Source organism: Bubalus bubalis, chromosome 4 (assembly GCF_019923935.1).
Source record: "Bubalus bubalis isolate 160015118507 breed Murrah chromosome 4, NDDB_SH_1, whole genome shotgun sequence".
Classification (NCBI taxonomy): Eukaryota; Metazoa; Chordata; class Mammalia; order Artiodactyla; family Bovidae; genus Bubalus; species Bubalus bubalis.
The window spans coordinates 126557352-126583458 of NC_059160.1; the positions used below are offsets into that span (position 1 = coordinate 126557352).

At 45.2% G+C, this 26107-nt stretch overlaps 1 protein-coding gene and 1 pseudogene across 1 annotated transcript in view; one reads left to right on the forward strand and one right to left on the reverse strand.

Annotated features, from left to right (window-relative positions):
* The window catches only part of SLC35F3 (solute carrier family 35 member F3), a 135259-nt gene that overhangs the window by 101527 nt on the left and 7625 nt on the right, over positions 1 to 26107 (forward strand). Inside the window, exons 3-4 of the mRNA XM_006069371.4 lie at positions 16440 to 16659; positions 23865 to 23990. Coding sequence (XP_006069433.3) covers positions 16440 to 16659; positions 23865 to 23990 — 346 coding nt within the window. The remainder of the gene's footprint in view (positions 1 to 16439; positions 16660 to 23864; positions 23991 to 26107) is intronic.
* LOC112584305 lies at positions 6987 to 11844 on the reverse strand (annotated as a pseudogene).

Genomic DNA, 26107 nt, shown 5'->3' on the forward strand with positions numbered 1-26107 from the left:
TGGGTATATATTCTGTATCTTGGTAGAGATGGTGTAACATGTGTGTTTTATTTTATAAAAATTAAACTGTATGTTTTACCTTTTGTGCACTTAAATATATGTTATATATTTTAAAAGGTTTTTCTTAAAAAAAAGTAAAATTTTATTTACAATATTGTCAAAAAGAATAAAGTGCTTAGGAGTAAACATAACTAAGGAGGTGAAAGACTTACATGTAGGAAACTACAAAATATACCAGAAAAAAATTGAAGAAGACACAAACAAATGGAAAGACATCCAGTGTTCATGAATGGAAGACTTAATACTTATAAGATATCACTGATCCCCAAAGCTATCTACAGATTTAATGCAATCCCTATCAAAATCCCAACAGCATGTTTTCTCAGAAATAATAAAATCTACCCTAAAATTTATACAGAATCTCAAGGGATACAAAATAGCCAAAACAATCTTGAAACACAAGAACAAGGTTGGAGGTCTCACACTTCCTGATTACAAAACTTATAAAGCATAGTCATTAAAATTGGCTTAAAATGTGGTACTGGCATGAAGATAGACATACACACCAACAGATTAGAGTAGGGAACCCAGAAATAAACCCTCACATATATGGTCAACGATGTTTTCACAGGTGCCAAGACCATCCAATGGGAAAAGGATGGTCTTTTCTACAAATATTGCTAGGAAAGCTGAATATTGACATGCAAAAGAAAGAAGTTAGAGCCTAACTTTACACACTATACAAAAATTAATTCAAAATGAATCAAATTTCCAAGAGGTAGCACTATAAAACTCTTCAAAGAAAGTGCAAGGGCTTTTTTTGGCAATATATTTGGAAATGATTGCTTGGGTATGACGCTGAAAACACAGGCAACAAAAGTGAAAATCAGACACCGTAGAAATTTAACATTCTTTTGCATCAAAGGACACAATCATCAGAATGAAAAGGCAATCTATGTAATGGAAAAAAAATGCAAATCATTTGTCTGATAAGGGGTTAATATCCAGAATATATGAACTCCTACAACTAAACAACAAAAATAAACAATGAAAAAATGGGTAAAGGGCTTGAATAGACATTCTCCAAAGAATAGCAAACAAGCTTATGAACAGATGCTCAACATCACTAATTATGATGGAAATGCAAATCAGAAGCACAATGAGGTATCACTGTATATCCAACTAGTGTTGACAAGGATGTGAAAAAAATGGAACCCTTGTGCACTTTTGGTGGAATGTAAAATGATATGACCTCTAGGCAAAACAGTGTGATAATTCCTCAAAAAAAAAAAAAAAAGTAGAATTATATTATCCAGTAATTCTACTTCTGAGTTGTCGTTTTTGTTCAGTCTCTAAGTTGTGTCTGACTTTTTGTGATCCCATGGACTGCAGCACACCAGGCTTCCCTGTCTTTCACTATGTCCCAGAGTTTGCTCAAATTCATGTCCATTGAGTTAGTGACGTTATACAACCATCTCATCTTCTCGTCCTCTTCTCCTTTTGCCTTCAATCTTTCCCAGCATCAGGGTCTTATCCAACGAGTTGGCTCTTCGCATCATGTGGGCAAAATATTGGAACTTGAGCCTGAACTTCAGCATCAGTCCTTCCAATGAGTATTCAGGGTGGATTTCCTTTAGGATTGACTGGTTTGACCTCCTTGCTGTCCAGGGGACTCTCAAAAGTCTTCTCCAGCACCACAGTTCAAAAGCATCAATTCTTTGGCACGCAGATTTCTTTATGGTCTAATTTCTGGGTTATATACCGCTTTTGGGTATATGTAAAAAAGGATTGAAGTCAAGGTCTCAAAGAGGTATTTGTATATCAATGTCCATAGCAGCATTATTCACAATAGCCAAGAGGTGGAAGCAACCGAAGTGTCCATCAATAGATGAATGGATAAACAGCATGTGATATATATACGCAAAGGAATATTTTTTTTTACACAAAGGAATATTATTCAGCCTTAAATGGAAGGAAATGTTGACACATGCCACAACATGGATGAACCTTGAGGGCATTATGCTAAGTGAAATAAGCCAGTTACAAAAGGACAAATACTGTATGATCCCCCTTATTTGAGGTACCTATTAATACAATAGACAGTTCATAGAGACAGGAAGTAGAATGGCAGTTGCCAGCAGCTGTAGGAGACAGGAATGAGTAGTGGTCATGTAGAGTACAAAGTTTCAGTTTTGTAAGATAAAAAGGGTTCTAGAGATTGGTTAGCTAACAATGTGAATGTTTTTAACTCCACTAAATAGCTGCTGAACTAAATAATTAAACATAGTTAAGATGAGGAACTTCCCTGATGGTCCGTGGCTAAGGCTTCACACTCCCAATGCAGGGGACTCGGGGTCAGTCCCTGTTCAGGGAACTCGATCCCACGTGCTGCAACTAGGACCTGCCGCAGCCAAATAAATACTTTTTTAAAGACTCTAGTGCATCAGTCAGTTCAGTTCAGTCGGTCAGTCGTGTCCGACTCTTTGTGACCCCATGAATCACAACACTCCAGGCCTCCCTGTCCATCGCCAACTCCCAGAGTTCACTCAGACTCAGATCCATCGAGTCAGTGATGCCATAGATGTGATCAAAATTCAATGAGTCAGCATATGGGGAAAAAAGAGGGGAAATGGTTAAGATGGTACCTTTTGCTATCTGGATTTTACCATGATTTTTAATTTTTTTAAAGAAATAAAGCAAACAGGAGGGAGAGAGAGAGAGATAGCATGAACCTTGGGATCCAAACTTAGCTGCACCTGAGAATCATTTGGAAATTTTTAAAAATACAGCCCAGTCTCATTTTAATGCAAATTTGCAGTAACAAAATACAGGTATGACTAATGTTTCATTTATGCATAAAATTTCAAATAATGTGACTCCCTTGAGATTTTTAAAGTTAAACAAGAATCACAGTTTCAACTTGGAGGGAAAGAGGGAACTATAAATGCCAGGTGGCAGTGTTAACATGAGTTGCAAACAGAAACACGGTGCTACTGTGGGAAAATACATCAAGAAATACACATTTTGCATTATGGCATGCTGTGAGGAACGTCACCCTCATGTAAACGGCACCATCTCTACTGAGTCCTAGGCCCCTTGAGGAACAGGATGATTGGACATGTTTAGAGACGAATCCAAGCAGTTTGTATTTTTAAAAGCTCCCTGAGATTTCTAAGACTGATGGTGTGTGCGTCAATGCTCGAAAACCAGTGGTCCTCCAGAAAGGAATAAGCGCATTCATTCTGTTAAAAAAATTTATTTACACATATTATGGGCTAAGTTCTAGGGACATAAAATGAAGCAGAAATATAATGACCACATGGATCTTACATTCTAGTGAAGAAGTCAGGTGATTAAATAAGCAGTTAAAATAAAGGATCCTACACCTATGATGAGGCTTCCAGGTCATTGGAAACATACGTCAGGCACTTCATTGGAGAGGGTGTATGCGCTGATACCCAGTGGTTGGAAAGAAACCACCTAACGAAAGAGGAATAGAGAAGGAGGAAGGAGGAAGAGTATTTCGAGGGAATAGAGAATCCAATGAGACCCAGAGCAGAATAAAGAGCACTGAAGCCAAGTGACCGAAATGAGTTCAAAGTGGCTTAAATTCCGAGTAGCAAAGGAGAAGTGATGGGTAAAGCTATGGGATGGGCAGAGGCCAGTTCAGGACAGACCTGGTAAGCCTGTGGGGAGCTTGGCCCTTTTATTTATTATCCTAAATAAAAGTGAGGGGAAAGAAGGATCTCTCTCTGATTGTAGCATGGAGTGTGGAATGGGTTGAATTGGAAGAGAGGCAACTGTGAAGAGAAGCTCCCAGCAGCCGTGGTCCAGTTAAGAAGGAACAGAGGCAAGTGTGGTCACAACAATAAGAAACTTAGGAGAAATAAACCTTGGTGATGAATTAGATGTGAAAGGGGAAAAGCAGATGTTAAGAGCGATTCCCAAGTGTCTAGCAATTGTGGTACCTTATGGTGATTATACAGTGGAAGTGACAAATTCAAGGGATTAGATCTGACAAGAGTGCCTGAAGAACTATGGACAGAGGTTCCTGACATTGTACAAGAGGCAGTAATCAAGACCATCCCCCAAAAAAGGAAATGCAAAAAGGCAAAATGGTTGTCTGAGAAGGCCTTACAAACAGCTGAGAAAAGAAGAGAAGTGAAAGGCACAGGAGAAAAGAAAAGATATGCCCATTTGAATGCAGAGTTCCAAAGAATAGCAAGCAGAGATAACAAACCCTTCCTCAGCAATCAATGCAAATAAATAGATGAAGACAATAAAATGGGAAAGTCTAGCGATCTCTTCAAGAAAGTTAGAGATACCAAGGGAACATTTCATGCAAAGATGGGCACAGTAAAGGACAGAAATGATATGGACCTGACAGAAGCAGAAGATATTAAGAAGAGGTGGCAAGAATACACAGAAGAACTATATAAGAAAGATCATCATGACCCAGATAACCACGATGGTGTGATCACTTACCTAGAGCCAGACATCCTGGAATGGGAAGTCAAGTGGGCCTTAGGAAGCATCACTATGAACAAAGCTAGTGGAGGTGATGAAATTCCAGTTGAGCTATTTCAAATCCTGAAAGATGATGCTGTGAAAGTGCTACACTCAATATGCCAGCAAATTTGGAAAACTCAGCAGTGGCCACAGGACTGGAAAAGGTCAGTTTTCATTTCAATCCCAAAGAAAGGCAATGCCAAAGAATGTTCAGTTCTTCTACTGTACAATTGCACTCATCTCACAAGCTAACAAAGTAATGCTCAAAATTTTCCAAGCTAGGCTTTAACAGTATGTGAACCAAGAACTTCCAGATGTTCAAGCTGGATTTAGAAAAGGCGGAGGTACAAGAGATCAAATTGCCAACCAGAAAAACATCTACTTTTGCTTTATTGATTACACCAAAGCTTTTGACTGTGTGGATCATAATAAACTGTGGAAATTTTTTAAAGAGATGGGAATACCAGACCACCGGACCTGCCTCCTGAGAAACCTGTATGCAGGTCAGGAAGCAACAGTTAGAATTGAACATGGAACAACAGATGGGTTCCAAACTGGAAAAGGAGTACATCAAGGCTGTATATTGTCACCCTGCTTATTTAACTTATATGCAGAGTACATCATGAGAAATGCTGGACTGGATGAAGCACAAGCTGGAATCAAGATTGCCGGGAGAAATATCAATAACCTCAGATATGCAGATGACACCACCCTTATGGCAGAAAGCGAAGAATAACTAAAGAGCCTCATGATGAAAGTGAAAAAGGAGAGTGAGAAAGTTGGCTTAAAACTCACCATTCAGAAAACTAAGATCATGGCATCCGGTCCCATCACTTCATGGGAAATAGATTGGGAAACAATGGAAACGGTGACAGACTTTATTTTGGGGGGCTCCAAAATCACTGCAAATGGTGATTGCAGCCATGAAATTAAAACACGCTTACTCCTTGGAAGGAAAGTTATGACCAACCTAGACAGCATATTAAAAAGCAGAGACATTACTTTGTCAACAAAGGTCTGTCTAGTCAAAGCTATGGTTTTTCCAGTGGTCATGTATGGATGTGAGAGTTGGACTGTGAAGAAAGCTGAGCGCTGAAGAATTGATGCTTTTGAACTGTGGTGTTGGAGAAGACTCTTGAGAGTCCCTTGGACTGCAAGGAGATCCAACCAGTCCATCCTAAAGGAAATCAGTCCTGAATATTCATTGGAAGGACTGATGCTCAAGCTGAAACTCCAGTACTTGGGCCACCTGATGTGAAGAACCGACTCATCTGAAAAGACCCTGATGTTGGGAAAGATTGAAGGCGGGAGAAGAAGGGGATAAAAAGAGGATGAGATGGTTGGATGGCATCACCAATGCGATGGACATGAGTTTGAGTGAGCTCCGGGAGTTTGTGATGGACAGGGAGGCCTGGTGTGCTGCAGTCCATGGGGTCACAAAGAGTTGAACACGACTAAGTGACTGAACTGAGCTGACTATGGTGATTGAGCATTGAGGGGAAAGATGGGGCATTCATTAGGAAATGCTGAATATTCAGTGTCTGGTGTCCAGGATGCGGATGGTACCAGATGGAGAAGTTTCTTCACTAGACAGTGACTGGCTGGCCTTTGAAACCTAGATTGTAGATGAGATTGCCTCAGTCATTGTTTGCAGGGTAATAAGAGAGTGGACTAGAAGAGAACCCTGGAAGATACCAAGGAAGCCTTGGGAGGGTGTGGAGAAGTGGGAGAAAGTCCAGAGGAGTGTGCTGAGTTGGAAGCCAAAAAGGGTGTTTCAGGGAGGAACAGTCAGTGATGGTTTCCAAGAGTAAGATGAAGACCTGAAAGTGCCTGTTGGATTTAGCAACAGAAGGTCTCTGGTAACCGATCTAGGGGTTTGGGTGAGTGGTGGGAGCAGACATTGAATTAGGGTGAGCTGAGGGTGAGAGAGGTGGTCATGGGGGACATGAGTGCCATGACTCTTCTAAAAGCTTGGCTCTGAAAGAGGGCTGGAGAGAGGGAAAGGGGTTGATGAGATGCTTGCTCTTGCTTTAGGTGGGGGAGCATTTTGTTAATATTAAGCTTGGTGAGGCTTCAGTTCAGTTCAGTTCAGTCACTCAGTCGCGTCCAACTCTCTTTGCAACCCCATGAATCACAGTACGCCAGGCCTCCCTGTCCATCACCAACTCTCAGAGTTCACTCAAACTCATGTCCATCGAGTTGGTGATGCCATCCAGCCATCTCATCCTCTGTCGTCCCCTTCTCCTCCTGCCCCCAATCCCTCCCAGCATCAGGTGGTGAGGCTTAGACATGTTTAATGGTGATGGAAAGGATCCAGAAGAGAAAGGGGGCCATTGGGAGTGTTCACTGAGGAGTGAGCCCAGGCTGCAGTTCAGTCAAACTTGAACTTGAGAGCATCACTTAATCTGTCTGAGTTACAGCATTTTTTTTTAAAAGGAAAAAGAAACACTTTATTTCCTTAAATATAAAGGGACAGAGAGGCATGCTGCAGTCCATGGGGTCGCAGAGTCAAACATGACTTAGCGACTGAACAACAACAAAAACTTCATTGTGTCAGTTTAAAAGTTCCATGAGGATGCCATCCCATCCCCATGTCATGTCTATGCCGTGGGCTGGCTCCACCGCACACCTGAGGCTGAGCTGGGGCCCAGCTAGCCTTCACCTCCCCTGCTCCGGGCCCAGCCCACCAGAGCCAGGTCAACAGTGCCTGGCGTAGCATCTCCTTCTGCTGGGGTGTGAGACAGGTAGGGAACTGGCTGGTGCAGAAAATGAAGACATCCCCCTTCTTCATGGGGTTCTCTGGCAACAACATCCCCTTACCTGGCACCTTCTTGTAGTCCTTGGGGTGGACAGTGTTACTGGCGGGGATGTTGAGCAGTCATCTAGGGTCTTCACCTCCACGGAGTAGTGGGTCAGAGCCTTACTCAAGGAGATGGAGATCACAAAGAAGAGGTTGTCGTTCTCCCTGTGGAAGCAAGGGTGCAGTTTCTCCTTTATGATAAGATGATGTCAGCTGAGATGATGTTGGGATTCTAGTCCTCTTCCTTCTCAAAGGTGATACACGTGCCCTGCCTTCAACCAGGCTTTACGTCATCCGTAAGGATCTCGTCCCTCATGGTAGAGGAGTACCCATACTCGTTCAGCACTCTTTGGGAGCTCTTAATTTTCTGAGTTCGGTCAAAGAATAGGGTAGGTTTTCTATCTATGGTTTTCAAACTGCACCCCTCAAGGCTGTCTCAGGGCACTCATCATGGCAGCTTCAGCCACAGCAGCCTCTCGTGTTTTTAAACAGTTTTTAGTTTTTAGCAAGTTAATACTGATACATGTACATATCTTGGAAAAGCAAAATAACAATAAAAGAATTATCATAAAAATAGCAACTCCTGCTCCACACCTGCTCACTCTCAGTCACTCCCAGTTCTTATGGATATTTATGACAGTTAGATGCATTGATTTCTGTTAGACCTTCTTCACCTGAGTCTGTTCTCTCATAATGCTATCCCAGTTTTTGGCTAATTATAAGTGGGCAAATTTAACTCATCAACTGTCTCCTTCTACCAGGAACTCCCATTTCTCCTGCCAGAAGTATTTGCCTCTTTTTGTTGCCTTTATCTTGATTTCCATTAATGCTTGCTATTTTTTGAAAATGTTCCACTGCCTCAAAAACCTGTCAGTGTGTTCCCTGTGCTGATTTAATGAGGAGCCTCCCCTCCCAGGGCCTCTGTGACTCCCTGGTCTGCCATCCCAGGACCAGTGTTCAGCCCTGCCTGTGTTGGAGCCTGTCCCCTGCTGCCCTGTCTTCCTCTTGCTTGGTTTACACCCTGGTTTTAACGTAACCCATCCTCCTGTAGCTTGCAAGACCATGTTTCGAGCACTGCCTAACTGAGGACATGTCTATTTCATTCTCACATTTGATGGATGGATGGTTGGCTGATTTTAGAATTCTGACTTGAAAAATATTTTCCTTGAAAAATTGTTAAGGCCATTATTGCCTGGCTTCTGTTTTTATTGTTGAGATGTCTGATGCTATTATGATTTCCTATCCTTTAGCCCCAGGGCTTCCCTGATAGCTCAGCGGGTAAAGAATCCTCCTTTCATGCAGGAGACCTCGGTTCAGTTCCTAGGTTGGGAAGTTCCCCTAGAGAAGGGATAGGCTACCCACTCCAGTATTCTTGGGCTTCCCTTGTGGCTCAGCTGGTAAAGAATTCATCTTCAGTGTGGGAGACCTGGGTTCAATCCCTGGGTTGGGAAGATCTCCTGGAGAAGGGAACAGCTACCCACTCCAGTATTCTGGAATGCTGTATTAGTTTCAGGCATATGGACTTCCCAGGAGGCACAGTGGTAGAGAATCCACCTCCCAGTGCAGGAGGCACAAGAGACTTTGGTTCTATCCCTGAGTCTGGAAGATCCCCTGGAGAAGGAAATGGCAACCTACTCCAGTATTCTTGCCTAGAAAATTCCATGGACAGAGGAGCCTGGTGGGCTACAGTCCGTGGAGTCTCAAAGAGTCAGACACTGAGTCAGACTGAGCAACTGAGCGCATCCTTTGGCCAGTTTTATTTCTCTAGGGAGCCTTAAGTCTTATCTTTATCCCTTTTTTGCCACAAGTATATGCCTTGTCATGGTTTTTCATTCATTTTGCTTGGTACTTGATCAGCCGTTTCATTATGAAGACTCACATCCTATAGTTCCAAAAAACTTTCTTGAATTATTTATTTTGTAATTTCCTCCATTTCATTTTTTCCATTTTCTCTTTCTAATGTTCTTTTCAGTTCAATATTAGACCTTCTAGCTTGACCTTCTCATTTTATCTTTTTTTTTCTTTGTTTTTCTCTCTCACTGTCTCCCACTCCTCGAGATTAATCAACTTTATATTCTAACTCTTCTGTTAATTTTTTAAATGTGGCTACTCTATATTTAAATTGAAAAATTACTGCCATTTTTATAACCATTTATTATTGTGTCATGGATACAATTTCTTCTCTTCTCTCTCTAAAGTTACCTCCTCCCTAACCCAAACTGTGTAAATCCTAACTATCCTTCAGTATTGTTGTTGTTGTTATTTAGTTGCTAAATCATGTCCAACTCTTTGTGACTCCCTGAACTATATATAGCCTTCCAGGCTTTTCTATGCATGGGATTTCCCAGGAAAGAAAATCCTTTTTTTGGATTCCTTAGAATTGGGAAATCCTTATCCAGGGGATCTTCCCGGCCCAGGGATCAAACCTACATCTCCTGCTTGGTAGGCAGATTCATGATCACTGAACCACCTGGAATGCCAACTGTCCTTCGAGGTTCAACTCAAAACCTTATCTTTTAGGAGACCTTCTCCAATCAGTCCAACTCTTGCCACTAGATAGGAATTCTATAGCACTATTATATTCCACAGTACTTTATAGGTAATTTTATTTAAACTTGCATTACTTCCTTTTGAGGAATCAGTCTTATCTCCCCAATTTTACCATAATCTTTCAAAAAGAGGGACTATTTACTTGTTTTGTATCAGCTACAGTGCCTTGTCTAGAATTGTGACTATAACAAGTGATAAACAGGTGCTTATTGATTTGAATTAAATGATAAGCCATCCTTATCCCACCAAACCAACCTATCCCAGTGAGAGTTCTTTAAAGAGCACCAAGGACATAGGTATTTTTAAAATTACGTAAGTGTAGAACTTACAGATTTTTATAGCTTTCCCTGTCTTTCAGTGTTTCAGCTCAGTTCAGCCGCTCAGTCGTGTCTGACTCTTTGCAACCCTATGGACTGCAGCACACCAGGCCTCCCTGTCCATCACCAACTCCCAGAGTTTACTCAAACTCATGTCCATTGAGTCAGTGATGCCATCCAACCATCTCATCCTCTGTCATCCCCTTCTCCTCCAGCCTTCAATCTTTCCCAACATCAGGGTCTTTTCAAATGAGTCAGCTCTTTGCATCAGGTGGCCAAAGTATTGGAGTTTCAGCTTTAGCATCAGCCCTTCCAATGAACACCCAGGACTGATTTCCTTTAGGATGGACTGGTTGGATCTCCTTGCAGTCCAAGGGACTCTCAAGAGTCTTCTCCAACACCACAGTTCAAAAGCATCAATTCTTCTGCACTCAGCTTTCTTTATAGTCCAACTCTCACATCCATACGTGACTGCTGGAAAAACCACAGCTTTGACTAGACAGACCTTTGTTGACAAAGTAATGTCTCTGATTTTAATATGCTGTCTAGGTTGGTCATAACTTTCCTTCCAAGGAGTAAACGTCTTTTAATTTCATGGCTGCAGTCACCATCTGCAGTGATTTTGGAGCCCCAAAAAATAAAGTCAGCCACTGTTTCCCCATCTATTTGCCATGAAGTGATGGGACCAGAGGCCATGATCTTAGTTTTCTGAATGTTGTTTCATCTACACCTAATTCAGCAGTAATATTTTAGTGAATTCCTTTTATTAAGTGTTCCTTGAAGCTCTCAACATAAATTTCGTAGAAAAGCACAGTCATACTTTTCTCAGTCACACTTCATTGATTTAGGAAATATTTAATTGAATTATGCACTTGAAACAACCAAGAACAGTGGACACAAGCAGGGTTGGAAGCAAACACATTGAAATCTTGGCCAACATGATCCAGGCTGGTAGAACCTGAAGGGCTTGGGTATGCTAAGGAGTAAGTTGCCAGCTTCAGGCCTTTGTCCTGCCAGGAATGAATGGTGTTAGACTGTTGTGTCAGCCAAGTGGAAGCAGTCAAGAGAGTGTCTACTATCCTCTATTCTTGGTATACCAAGAAGAGGACTTTGGCAGAAATGGATTTGTGCTCATCATCTATCTTGGGTTCCTTTCCTATCAAGGGTGTATGTGGGTCATATACCCAAGCCAGCTGACATGGCTTAGTACATAGTCTTTGATCTGAAAACAACTCAGGTTTACTGACTCAGGGGCCAATCATCTTAGTCTCATTTGAACCAAAATCTACCCACCTGATCTGTAATCCCCTGACCATGAATCCTCAAAGGGCCAACAGAGCTCCGCTGGGCCTAGAAATCATGCCTTTTCCATCTCTGGGATGTAGTCCCACTCTGAGTGTGTGCTTAGTCATGTCTGACTCTTTGCAACTCCATTGACTGTAGCCCAGAAGTCTTCTCTGTCCTTGGGATTTTCCTAGCAAGAATACTGGAGTGGGTTGCTGTTTCCTACTCCAGGGAATCTTCCCAACCCAGGGATTGAACCGGCATCTCTTGCACCTCCAACACTAGCAGGCAGATTCTTTACCAACGCGCCATCTGGGCATTCTCTCCTCCTACTTCCGGTCGGCAACCTGCACTGTTCATTACCCAGCCATACTTATTCCCCATCTGCCACTTCGACAGCCACTGCACTTTGGATGAGTCAAACATCAATTCTCAGAGAGGAGATATCTGAGTTGACTTTGTATGGCCCCCTGCCACAACATGACTCATTTTTTATAATAGGGGAAACTTGGAAATCCTCCTTGTGTTACATTCCCTTTGGAAGGCTAACCTCTAAGTTTAATCCAAGGTGTGTGTACTCAGTCACGTCCAACTCTTTGCAACCCCATGGACTGTATCTCGCCAGGCTCCTCTGTCCATGGAATTTCCCAGGCAAGAATATTGGAATGGGTTGCCATTTCCTATTCCAGGGGATCTTCCTGACCCAGGGATTGAACCAGCAACTCTTGCATCTCCTGTTGTAGGAGGCAGATAATTTACCACTGTGCCATCTGGGAAGCCCACTGATATTAATGACATTAAAAAATACTTGTCTTTCCTACTGATCATACTCAAGGGACTGACATCACTTTTTTGTGAGCCTTCATGATCACACACATGAAGGAAGCTGCCCCTGGTCACCATCCCTGAAAAAAGGAGGTGGTTGTTCAATCGCTCAGTCATGTCCAACTCTATGCACTCTCATGCCTATCTCACACCAGGCTTCCCTGTCCTTCACTATCTCCTGGAGTTTGCTCACATTCATGTCCATTGAGTTGGTGATACTATCTAACCCATCTCATCCTCTGCCGCCCTCTTCTCCTTTTGCCTTCAGTCTTTCTCAGCATCAGTCTTTTTCAGTGACTCAACTCTTTGCATCAGGTGGCCAAAGTACTGGTGCTTCAGCTTCAGCATCAATGCTTCCAATGAATCTTCAGGGTCGATTTCCTTTAGAATTGACTGGTTTATCTCCTTGCAGTGCAAGGGACCCTCAAGAGTCTTCTCCAGCACCTCAGTTCAAAAGCATCAATTCTTCGGTGCTCAGCCTCCTGCATGGTCCAACACTCACATTGGTACAAGACTACTGGAAAAGCCATAGTTCTGATTATATAGATCTTTGTCAGCAGAGTGATGTCTTTGCTTTCTGTCATAGCTTTCCTTTCAAGAAACAAAGGTCTTTTAATTTCATGGCTGCAGTCACCATCTGCAGTGATTTTGGAGCCCAAGAAAATAAAATCTGTCACTGATTCCACTTTTTCCCCTTTTATTTTTCATGAAGTAATGGGACTGGATGCCATGATCTTAGTTTTTTTAATGTTGAGTTTTAAGCCAGTTTTTTAACTCTCTTCTTTCACCCTCATCAAGAGGCTCTTTAGTTCCTGTTCACTTTCTGCCATAAGGGTGGTATTATCTGCATATCTGAAGTGTTTGATATTTCTCCCAGCAATCTTGATTCCAACTTGTGCTTTATCCAGTCCAGCATTTTGCATAATGTACTCTGCATATAAGTTAAATAAACAGGGTGACAATATGGGAGAAATCTCAATAACCTCAGATATGCAGATGACACCACCCTTATGGCAGAAAGTGAAGAGGAACTCAAAAGCCTCTTGATGAAAGTGAAAGAGGAGAGTGAAAAAGTTGGCTTAAAGCTCAACATTCAGAAAACGAAGATCATGGCATCCGGTCCCATCACTTCATGGGAAATAGATGGGGAAACTGTGGAAACAGTGTCAGACTTTATTTTGGGGGGCTCCAAAATCACTGCAGATGGTGACTGCAGCCATGAAATTAAAAGACGCTTACTCCTTGGAAGGAAAGTTATGACCAACCTAGATAGCATATTCAAAAGCAGAGACATTACTTTGCCAACAAAGGTCCGTCTAGTCAAGGCTATGGTTTTTCCAGTGGTCATGTATGGATGTGAGAGTTGGACTGTGAAGAAAGCTGAGCACTGAAGAATTGATGCTTTTGAACTGTGGTGTTGGAGAAGACTCTTGAGAGTCCCTTGGACTGCAAGGAGATCCAACCAGTCCATCCTAAAGGAGATCAGTCCTGGGTGTTCATTGGAAGGGCTGATGCTAAAGCTGAAACTCCAATACTTTGGCCACCTGATGCGAAGAGCCGACTCATTGAAAAAGACTCTGATGCTGAGAGGGATTGGGGGCAGGAGGAGAAGGGGACGACAGAGAATCAGATTGCTGGATGGCATCACCAACTCAATGGATATGAGTTTGAGTGAACTCCAGGAGTTGGTGATGGACAGGGAGGCCTGGCGTGCTGCGATTCATGGGGTCGCAAAGAGTCGGACACAACTGAGCGACTGAACTGAACTGAACTGAACTGATACAGCCTTGACGTACTCCTTTCCCAATTTGGAACCAGTCTGTTGTTCCATGTATGGTTCTAACTGTTGCTTCTTGACCTGCATACAGGTTTCTCAAGAGACAGGTAAGGTAGTCTGGTATTCCCATCTCTTTAAAAATTTTCCACAATTTATTATGATCCACACAGTCAAAGGCTTTAGCATAATGAATGAAGCAGAAGTATATGTTTTCCTGGAATTCCCTTGCTTTCTCTGTAATCCATTGGATGTTGGCAATTTGATCTATGGTTTCTCTGCCTTTTCTAAACCCAGCTTGTACATCTGGAAGTTCTCTTTTCATATTCTGCTGAAGGCTAGCTGAAGGATTTTGAGCATAACCTTACTAGCGTGTGAAATGAGCACAATTGTCCAGTAGTTTGAACATTCTTTGGCACTGCTTTTCTTTGGAATTGGAATGAAAACTGACTTTTCCAGTCCTGTGGTCACTGCCTAGTTTTCCAAATTTGCTGGCATATTGAATGCAGCACTTTAATGCATCATCTTTTAGGATTTGAAATAGCTCAGCTGGAATTACCATCACCTCCACTAGCTTTGTCTAAAGTAATGTTTCCTAAGGCCCATTTGACTTTAAACTCCAGCTGGCTCTAGGTGAGTGACCACACCATCATAGTTCTCTGGGTTATTAAGATCTTTTTTGTATAGTTCTGTGTATTCTTGCCATCTCTTCTTAACCTCTTCTGCCTCTGTTAGGTCCTTACCATTTCTGCTCTTTATTCTGCCATTCTTGCATGGAATATTCCTTTGGTATCTCTAATTTTCTTGACAAGATCTCTAGTCTTTCCCATTCTGTTGTTTTCTTCTATTTCTTTGCATTGTTCATTGAAGATGGCCTTCTTATCTTTCCTTGCTCTTCTCTGGAAAGAAGGAAGACTCTTTTGCAAATAGGGGCTGGAGAAAAGTGCATGGAAAGTACAACTGAACTATTGTATGAAAATTAAAGGGCAAACAGAAATATCATGTCAGTTAGATGAAAGTTCCATTCATATAAAGCCAAAATGGAGTCAATTCAGTTGAATCGGTTTCTTGGTAAATTTAGTGATTTGACTGTTTTGCCTGTTGCTGCTTTAGAAGCAGCATAGAGTTCAGCAAACAACGATGAGTTTTCCATTTCTTCTATGGATGTAATGAACAAAAGCAAGTTGCATTTTAGATTGATGGAAAGAACAATCAAATTAAATTTACAATTGCATCCAATCCCTTTGACTCCTGTTTTCATTTTTCTCCTTGATTGTGGCATTTTCATGTTATTAATAGGTGGCCTGGGCTGTGGCTGTTCTCCACCTTAGTGTATTTGACTTGTTCTAGTTCCATCTTTTCTCCCCTCTTCACTCGCTGGCATCTGGGCCACACTGGGCCCTGCTGTGAGCTTGGGCTGTTATGGCTATGGCAGCATGTCCTCTCACGTCCCTCTCCTTGGCCTGGCTCATCCAGCCCAGCAGAATGATGCTTTCCACTCCTGGGCAGGCCAGCAGACAGCTCTCTGCAGAGCCAGCCACTTAGTCCTCTGTTCACACCCTCTGCCCCACCCCACCCCCACCTCCTCCCCTCCATCCTCTTCTGCCTGAGCAAGGTTGGCTTTCTTTTTCTCAAGCAGTTTTTCAAATACCAGTGATCCTTCCCCTAGATTCTGGAAAGGTGATGTTGGAAAACGTTTGTCTGCAGGTGTTTCATCTCCTTCTCTCTTAAGCCACTGAGCTCTTGGATCTGCTCATCCTTCTTGTGATCACCTCTCAGATGACGTGGGGACAGGACCTTCCACCCGTGAAATGACCAACTTAAAAGGCCCTCATGGAGAAAATGTACAGTTAACACCATTGATAAAATAGTCAAAATGTATTAGATGTGCCCAAGAAATGAATGCCACTGCCTGATCCCAGAGACAACTTCATTTGGAGGCAAATTTTTTAAAAATATGTTTTGGGAAGTTCTCTTTGAGTGTCCAGGCCCCTGAGAAGAAAGGCCTAGAGACTTCCTTCTTTTACTAACCAAGTAGCAGAATCCCTTAGGTGGTCACCATGGAACTGGGGCTTCTTCAGATCAAATGGTCCCACCATGAACTTCTCCGAAACCAACCATTCCATACCCAACATGGACCAAAGGAATAATCCACAGTGGCCAATCCTTGTGCTGGGGAGCCTCGTGCAGTGCTTTCTTCAGTGGACTAGATTGAAGGGCTTTGGTAGAAAAACGTTGCTAAAATATAATAATAAATTAAAGGACTCCACCCCTTCCTGCATCTGCTAAAAACAAACAAAAAAACTGGGTAGAAGGGGATTAAAAATGATCTGTCTCAACCCAAGAATATAATAACACTGCCTCTCTTTCCTTGTTTTAGGGAATGCTGTCGATTTTTTGGAGACAATGGCTTGACTTTGAAGGTGTTTTTTACCAAGGCAGCACCCTTTGGTGTTCTTTGGACACTCACAAACTACCTGTACTTACATGCAATAAAGAAAATAAACACTACGGATGTCTCCGTATTGTTCTGCTGCAACAAAGCTTTTGTGTTCTTGCTCTCATGGATCGTTCTCAGGGACAGGTTCATGGGAGTGAGGGTAAGTTCCTTATTCTCTGTCTTCCTCCCTCACTCAGTCATGCCAGCCAAAACCTGCCCATCGGCTTGCTTAACTCCATGTGCTGGACCGTTCAGCCTAAGCTGCTAATCACTCTCCTTCTGATTTGCAGCAGAAAAGGAGCCCAGCCAAGGGCCAGGCTCTTGGGGTGCCTCGCAAACCTTCTTGCTTGCGAACCATTCTAGACAAGCGTTCATTAAAGCACCTTTCATTTCAAGCATTTCAACAAGCATTCCCTAAACTGTGTGCCAGTTGGGGTCCCCCTTAGGGAAGGGGTGATGTATTCAGCCTGCTTCTCACAGTCCCTGCAGCCCAGAGCCCTCAGCTAACACTGCCATAACACTGATATCTAAAACTAAATGTCCTCATCCACGTGGACATGCCCTCTTGGTGGGCCGTTTATCTGGACGGTGCCTTCAATGCCCAAGTGGGCCAGACACACTTAGAAAGTGAAAGTCGCTTAGTCGTGTCCGACTCTTTGTGACCCCATGAACTGTAGCCCCCCAGGCTCCTCTGTCCATGGGGATTCTCCAGGCAAGGATACTGAATGGGTTGCCATGCCTTCCTCCAGGGGATCTTCCCAACCCAGGGATCGAACCCAGGTCTCCTGCATTGCAGGTGGATTCTTTACCAACTGAGCCACCAGGGAAGCCCAGTTCAAATTCTAAACACACTTAAGACCCACTTAAGCACAGTTCAAATTTTGGAGGGACAGTTTCACTTGCTTCAACCCCAGAGGAAGGGAGAATGAAATGATACCCCTTGAATTACCTCATTGTCACCTCTGAGACTGAGTAAATTCCCTTAAAATAGAGTGAAATTTATCTAGTCATATCTTAGAACAATTATGTGAAATATGATAAATGCGCTATCAAACATGAGCCTACAGATAGAGGAGTCCACCCAGGATGAAAGGAATAGGTGACATTTAGCCTTGGAAAATGGCAACCCACTCCAGTATTCTTGTCTGGACAATTCCATGGATAGAGGAGCCTGGCAGGCTACAGTCCATGGAGCTGCAGAGTCAGACACGACTAAGGAACTGAGCAGGCCGTGACAGAATCCTGTTGCCTTCTGCTTGTCGCCCTCTGGTGGCCAGAAGCTGCCAATGTCACTTCGTCACAAACAGGGACAGAAAGGATTTGACCAGGCTAGATCTCTGGTAGTCAGAATGCATCTCTTACCCCTTCCTGCACCCTCAGAACACGTAGGAAGGCCAGGAAGCTAAGAGTCCTTTTGGACAGCAGTCCCATTACAGGGAACCCCGCTGGCACCCAGCAAAGGGGCAGATTCCAGGCTCTCTACTTGTGTCCTTGGCTCACTGTCCTGGGAACGACATCACCTTCATGGTGGCTTCACGCCCACCTAGTTACTCAAACAGCCGCGGGGACGTGAGTCAACTGCTGAGTTGTATTTTTAGCTTGCAGTAGGGGGAAAATTTGTTTTGAGGCTTCATGTTAATTTTGGAATAAGAACTCAGCTCACTGTGCTACCACCCAGAAAAGCTTTGAGCAAATAAACTATAGAATACATCCCCACGAGAGGTACAGCCAGCAGCAATCTGTCCAACAGCCTGCCCGACTGGATACTGAAGGCTCAGATGTGCTGGGGCCCACGGTGGCTTTCTTTTGAGGCCAAGAGCCAAGAAAATGCATAGCGGAGCACTCTCGGGGCGTGACTCTAAAAGTCCAAAGCAGATTCCAGACGGGAACATTATAGGGGAAAGAGGCTGCAAGGTTCATTGTGCATCGTGGGGAAGAAAACGTTTTTGAGGTTAAGAGAAGGAGGTGTGGAAATACTGACTCACACTAAGCAGAGGGATACACCCAGATCTTTACCTCATTGCTATGCAAGATCCCCCTCACATCCCTGAACTGTGATTTGGTCCTGCCATCCTGGCCACGTGTTTGGTCTGCACTGACCACTGCAGACTGAGTAGATTTTCATATCGAGGCCTTCGGCACGAGGGGCCAGCACTGAAATAAAGATCCAGGAGCCGGTGCTGGGGATGGAATTTACCAACCTGTAAAGCACCACGCAGTTCTAAGTCTCTCTGATAATTCTCACCCCTCCTAGAAGTAAGTGATGTGTCCTCTAAGATCGTCCCACTCCAAGTCAAGGTGGGGCACCCTCTTCTTATCGTCAGGAGTTCAGAGAGCTTGAAAAAAATATGTACAATGCCAGCAGCTGGGCAGAGTGACAGAGGTCACCCTGGGGAAACAGATGGAGATTTGAGCCCAGGATGAGGCCTAACACGCACACTTCTCTGAGACTTCTCTCAGACTGCTAGGTTGGCTGACCACCACCTGCTGGGTCATCGCCAGAGACTGAAGGGAACTGACACTCATTTCCATCCTGATGGCTGAGCACACTGGCCTGAGAGTCACCCAGACATAGAGAACAGATGTTTGTGGAGCAGGCGACACAGAGGGCCTGCATTATTAAGGCAGTGACTCAAATCACAAGAGTTTGTGGTTCCTGGAAAACCAGCAGCAGGTCTGCGTCAGGCAGACAGACCGGGAAGAGCAAATGTTTATCTTCAAATACTGGGGAGGTTGTGGCCACACGTGGCATCAGAGGCTAGTGTTTGAGAGGAGCCCAATCTGGCCCCCGTGTCACCCCCTGACTCTGCGCTTGGATATGCTTTTCACATGTGTCCTGGCTCTCCAGGCTCAGGGGTCATAACGCAACAAGGAGGTGCTAAATCCTAGAGTTGAGGGACAAGGGTTTGGGTCCACTCTCATAAGCTGTTGAATGTTAAGCTAGTTACTTAACGTCTCTGAGCCTTAATGACCTCATTTTAAAATACAGTTTTTGGCGACTTCCTTGGCAGTCTGGTGGTTAAGACTCCACCCTTCCAATGCAGGGGGTACAAGTTCAATCCCTGGTCAGGGTACTAGGAACCCACATGCATGGGGTGAGGCCAAAAAATAAAACAGAACGTTGCTGCTGCTAAGTCGCTTCAGTCGTGTCCAACTCTGTGCGACCCCATAGATGGCAGCCCACCAGGCTCCCCTGTCCCTGGAATTCTCCAGGCAAGAACACTAGAGTGGGTTGCCATTTCCTTCTCCAATGCATGAAAGTGAAAAGTGAAAGTGAAGTCGTTCAGTCGTGTCTGACTCTTCGAGACCCCATGGACTGAAGCCTACCAGGCTCCTCCGTCCATAGGATTTTCCAGGCAGGAGTACTGGAGTGGGGTGCCATTGCCTTCTCCAAACAGAACGTTAGGACTCATCTTATAGAATAATTGTAAGAATAAAATAAAGTGATGCATGCCTGACACATGAAACCCCATAAATGTTATCTTCTCTCACTGTTATTCTTCTTATTCCTTCTCAAGTAGAGGAGTTTGATGGACCAGCCCACTTCTTTGGGTGATAGTGTCAGAGGTTGACAGACACTTAGGAAGGCAGTTGGGTGCAGCAAAAGCAGCGGGAGAATGAGAGCAAGTGGAATTCTGGAGATAGGAGAGATGGCCCCTCCTAAGCCAGAGCCCACCCAGCTGTGGTCAGCAGCTGGATAAAGGCCATGCCACCCCCAGTCCATATCTCGGAGGGGAGGGCAGATGGCATTCTTAGCTGTTCAGAACCACCCACTCCAGCTAGAGTGCAAACCAGGAGGACTGGAGAAGCAGCAGGGAGGGCAGCTAAGGGATCATCCAAGAGGCCTCAAACCCCAGCAGCATGGTCCTGGGGAGCCTGGAACCTTTTCCAAGAGCAGGTCGCACCTCAGTCTGACCCCAGCTGATGTTTTCCATAATTTGCCCACTTGCAGCCTTTGGTTCAGTGCCACCCCTGAACAATAACCCCTAGTGCTGACCTCGACTCCACCTTCTGTTTGGGAGGTTGTCCCCCGCCACCCGAGCACAGCTGGGGAAGGGCACAGGGCACACAGAGTGTGGGGGAGCCTGGGGTGGGGGGCTCAGGGTCCAGATGCCTTTCCAGCCTCTGAAACAAGCAGGGTGAACTAGAGGGTCTGCTAATTCCTCCAGACTCTCTTGGCATCGGTGAGGCAGTGCAGGACTTGGGAGGGAAAGGGCTGAGAGAAATATCTGTAAAAATTATCCCATCCCTTCCCTTTTTTAAACGTCTCCAAATTGTACAAATCTAAAACCCATCACAAATGAAGCTGTTTGGCAGAGGGCATGCAGCCCATCACATTTCTAGCAGGAGTGGGAAGCAGTGCTGGTCTGAGAGGCATGCAGACTCCACCAAGGGCTGCCCCTGCCTCGTCCCTTCCATGGTGCCCCTTTCCTCTCGGCCTGACATCTGATGGGGAGCAGTGTGGCTGTGGGGGTACGGGTGCATCAGGGAGCTGCTGGAGCCCTGAATCCAGAGCCCTGGGGGTGGGGCAGGCTATAACCACACAGGCAATACCATCATCAAGAGGTTAAATGGTAACATGCTGGCCTCAGGGTCTCCCACGTCCATGCTTCTTCCTCTTCTCCAGCTCATTTTTCCCAGAGTAGGGATGGCGGCTCCCCTCCTCTTGGTCTCAGGCCACTGCCAGCCATATGTCTGGATCCCCAAGTCTTTGTTCAGTGTGATACACTGGGGATGCAACAGGAAAGGGTGAGAAAGCAGGGGTGAGGGGAAGTAGGGATATCCACTTTATTCCATCCTGAGACTCAGCATTCTCCCCCAGGGAGGCTGGGATCTAGAAGATGAGGACTGTGTGAAACCACAGAACACACAGGACCAGCCTTACTGGAGAGTTCCTCCTACAACAGGAAATAGGCTGGGAAACATTTCCACGTGTAAACCAAAAGCCAGATATTTTAGAGTATAAAGTGTGAACTCCGCACTTATTTTTTTAAAGAGATCTGGCATCGTCAAAGGAATTTCAGGCTTAGGGAAGGATGCTCAGGTCTTCCTCTGAGATCCGTAGTGTATGTTTCAACTCTGCTCTGCTTTCAGGGATATCAGACCCAAGGAAAACCACCAGCTTCCCCTGTGGCATGGAGGTCAGGGCCCAGGTTCAGGGTCAGGAGTCCCAGGGAGCTGCCGATGCCCAGACAGTATGCCCTGGAATCGAGTTGCTTAAACCTGTGACTCATGGAAAGGACCTCCAAGAGGAGAGGCTCTGGATGTGAGCAGCTGGGGGTGAGCGCTGTCCCCATGCCATCTGCCAGAATGAACTCGCTGGTCTGGACTTGGCCAATATTGACTGGGAAGCCAGTGGCCACCCACACTCTCTATTTCTTGCCCCTCCCCTCAGCTCTTCTGCACAGCACAGCTCAGATGGAAGCTTTTAGCTCTTTATGATTTGATCAATAGAGAAAGGAGCATGAGGAGGTCCGAAATCTGCCCTCTAAATCTTCGGGGAAGAATAACCCTGGTTCCCCTTCACTTCCTTAAATTTCATCTTTATGTTTGGAAAGACTCAGGTGCCTTTGGAGATGTGCCACGTGCCCTGGAGTGGAGCTGTGTTCTTCCCCGCCCTCCCCCCCATTTCCTTCGTCTTCTAGTTGGTTCTCTGTTTACCCAGCTGCCTAGCCAGGTCCAACTGTCCCGTGCTGCATTTTTGCACTGTGTGGGCCCTCTGGAGCAGAGCCACACCCCTTGCCTTGCCTGCTTTTTCACTTATCCCTGTTCTCCTGGAGGGGAAGGTCCCTTACTCTTCTTGTACCTCTTCTTCTTTCCTAATGAAGAGCCATACACAGTGCATGTAGCATTTGAATATAAAACATACGCATTACGTGATGATGAGTGATAAAAAGGGAAGCACTAAACCAGAAAGAGTTGGGGGACAGAGCAGGGCTGGCACTTCTCCAAAAAAGGATGACCACCTGCTCTCTCGGGGGCCCCTGTGTGAGGGCAGGTGTGTGAGGGCCCCTGTGTGAGGGCGTGTGTGTCTTTACACTGCCTGGGGAATGCACTACAGCTCAAACTGCTGAGCCCTGACACAGTGCTTTTCACTAACCTAAATACAACACGGTTCAACCCTGCAGGAAACCTCACTTCAGGTATCAGAGTAGAAATGGCAATGGCTTCAGAGGTGAATCCTACCTTCTATTTATATATAGAAACACTGACTTTGCAGTTAAACCTGAAACGTGTATCCCAGCTCTATGACTTTCACCAAGTTACTGAGATTAAGTGCCCATGTCTATAAAACGAAATAAATAGTAGTATCTACCTAGTCTGAGGATTAAATGAGAAAGTACACATAAAACACTTATCCCCTGATTACTCAATAAATGTTAGCCACCCTATATTTTTGCAGAGAGCAGAGGTCATTTGAACAGTCTGTAAGAGATAGAAAACTCCACTAAATCCAGTTGTCAGAACTTGCACCGCCCACGTTTGTTCTGCCTCCAGCAGCCGCCCCCACCCACCCCCAACTTGCCTGCCAGCGACCTTTATGTAGCTCCAGGACCACCTCTGGTTAGAACGGGTACTTACTCATTGCTAAAGCATTTCTCCTTTAGGAAATGTTATCCCAAGTAAGTTTCTCTCCTGTGCACTCTGACGATTTGATTTTGCACAACAGGAATGTGTAAAGATCCCTGGAGCCCTTATTCTACCTGAGGAGTTTGGAGAACAGGGCTGGGGGCGGGGGCAGGGGTAGGAGCAGGGCAGAGGAGAGGGAGGTTCTGGAGTGGTGGGCCCTCCAGTAGCTGAGGAAAGGAACTGCAGGGCCAGGGTTAAGACACTGTATGTAGCCCTGATAGGCCAGTGACACATGCCCTTCCAGAAGGTTCTACTGCTGGTGTGTAAAAGAGGGCCACGATCTGTGGTCGTGGTCACTCTGTGTTGAGATGTGAAATACATAAAAGCAGGACCCTGAGAGGCACCTCCGGAAAGTTGGGAAGGAACTAAGAGGGGGTCGTGAACAGGCCATAGTCATGAAGGAAGAACCTGTCGTTGCGACTGTGACCACCCCCTCTGGCGGCCCCAGGAATCACATGGCCGGCCCTCCCCCGACGTGATGCCGAGTCGCGGCTCTGCTCCTTGCCCTCAACTGTTTCCGGTCCTTGGGTCACGCCAGGCTTTGCCGAGTGCCCCCTTCCAAGCAGGGACAAATATTCAGACAGGAGAGCAGCCTTTGCGTGGTCTCCAAAGGACTGAAAGGGAGCCCTGCCGCCCTCCACGACACCCTCACAGACATTTCTACCCCTGTTGGCACGGAGGAGCCCCTCCAATTCCCCGCCGCTGCTCTGACCGCCGTGTCTTCCTTCCGTCCAGATCGTGGCTGCCATCCTCGCCATCGCTGGGATCGTGATGATGACCTATGCGGATGGCTTCCACAGCCACTCCGTCATCGGCATAGCCCTGGTGGTGGGCTCGGCATCCATGTCCGCCCTCTACAAGGTAGGCACGGGGAGCGGGCCCTCTGGGCTCTACTGGCCTGGCTGGCTCGGTGCTTTGAGGGAAACTTGGTTGGAGCTGGTGCTTGAAGAGAAGCACCGGGCACAGCGAGCCTGACAGTGCAGAGATGTCCAACAGCTCTTGGCTCTGGCTTTCCAGACCTTTCCATCGATGGCCATACATTTGCAGCATTTGGGATAAAAGGGGTGGAAGGATAGGTGGATCAACTGAATTCGATGAGTGACTTCCTTGTTTGGCCCGACAAGGATGGATTGGGCTTCCCAGGCATGCTAGTAATGAAGAACCAGCCTGCCGATGCAGGAAATATGAGAGATGTGGGTTTGATCCCTGGGTGGGGAAGATCCCCTGGAGGAGGGTGTAGCAACCCACTCCAGTATTTTTGCCTTATCCCATGGACAGAGGAGCCTGGCGGGCTATGTTCCATGGGGTCACAAAGAGTCTGACAGGTCTGAGGAGACTTAGCACCCATGCACAGAGAAGGACCGGGGGCCCTAACTGTCTGCTTCTGTGTTTGGTCAGATAATTTCCCATCAGATTGGACATAAAAATTGGAATATCTCCTGCAGCTTTGAAATCTTTTATCACATGGATTTTGAGGCCACCAGGACTCAACATGAATCCATGTGCATGTCAAGTATTGCTTTAGACTGAATAAATAAAAGCACAATTACTATCATATGGAATTATGAAATATTTGTATAATATTTTATAATATTAAAATTGTGTGTGCCAATTGCATATCTCGAGAAGACAGTTATTTCCCCCACACTTATCTCTCACTGTCTCTGCTCCATCACACTTCTCAATGGCTCTCCCGCTTTGCTTCCCCTTCTCTTCAGATCCCTAGTCAAGAATGCAAATATTTTCTGGTCTCCATGTTGGGAGACTGACCTGGAGGATTCAATGAAAAATTACATGTTAGCTTTGAGACTTAATGGCCCTTTGTGGATCCAGCTAGTCAGATAGAGAAAATAAACGACTGTAGAAAGTTCTAAGAAAAGGAACTTTTCCAGCATGGGGAGGAACACATTTATGTGTTTGTAAAATGAAATAACTATACCTTTTTTTTTTTTTTTTGGCCTTGGCCTGAGGCTTGTGATATCTTAGTTCCCTGACCAGGGATTGAACTTGTACTCCCCACCCCTGCATTGGAAGCTCGGAGTCTTAACCACTGGACCACCAAGGAAATCCCAACTGTACCTTCTTATCCTTCATCAGCTCCCTGCCCTTTACCCTCAGAGAGAGAAACACAGCCCATGAGGAATACATCTCACCCAGAGAATGTGATAGTCTAGCCCCATTCGTGACTCCAGAGCCACTGTCCAAATACAGAAAATACTTAAATACTCTGCTCTCTTCAATGAGCTGTATGCTAATGGGAAGCAGAGTGGATAGATACTCCATCCACCATGAATACAAATATTCTGATTTAGACTTACATTTCCAACTCCTCCACTGGCTGATCTTTATCCAGACAGGCTGGTGGGCAGAAGGGTAAAAGGACTTGACTTCATTTCCCTTTGCATGCTTCCTGCCCAGAAATGTCCAGAGATACCCCAAAGAGATGTGAAATGACTGGAAGAGGAAGAAGGAGGAACAAAGCAGAGGCTGAAACTGGACCATCAGTTCTGTAACTGTGAACAATGTAGTAAACACGGAGGCTGGACGGGGGCCTGCGTCCCCTGGGAGCTCAGCTTCCCGCCTTCTCCAGCCACCTTTGTCCCTTTCCTGGCTTTTCATGCATCTGAGATGTGTACAAACAGGGGCAAGAAATCCATCGGGAGTGTTCCACTAAAACCCCATGCCATGTCTGGAATGTGGGTGGTGGACTGGAGCAGAGGTAAGCTGTGAGTGTTGTAAAACCTCTCGATTTGGTTTATAGGAAATGTCTTTGTAGCCACATCCCTTTTTGGGGGGTGGGGCAGTGGTTTTCAAACTGTTCAGGGATGAATGTTAGGGGTTCCCGGAAGGAATGTGTAATCGTGGCTTGCGTGCATAAAAAGTCACGTCAATCAAGTCTGACTCTTTGCAACCCTATGGACCATAGCCCTCCAGGCTCCTCTGTCCATGGGATTCTCCAGGCATGAATACTGGAGTGG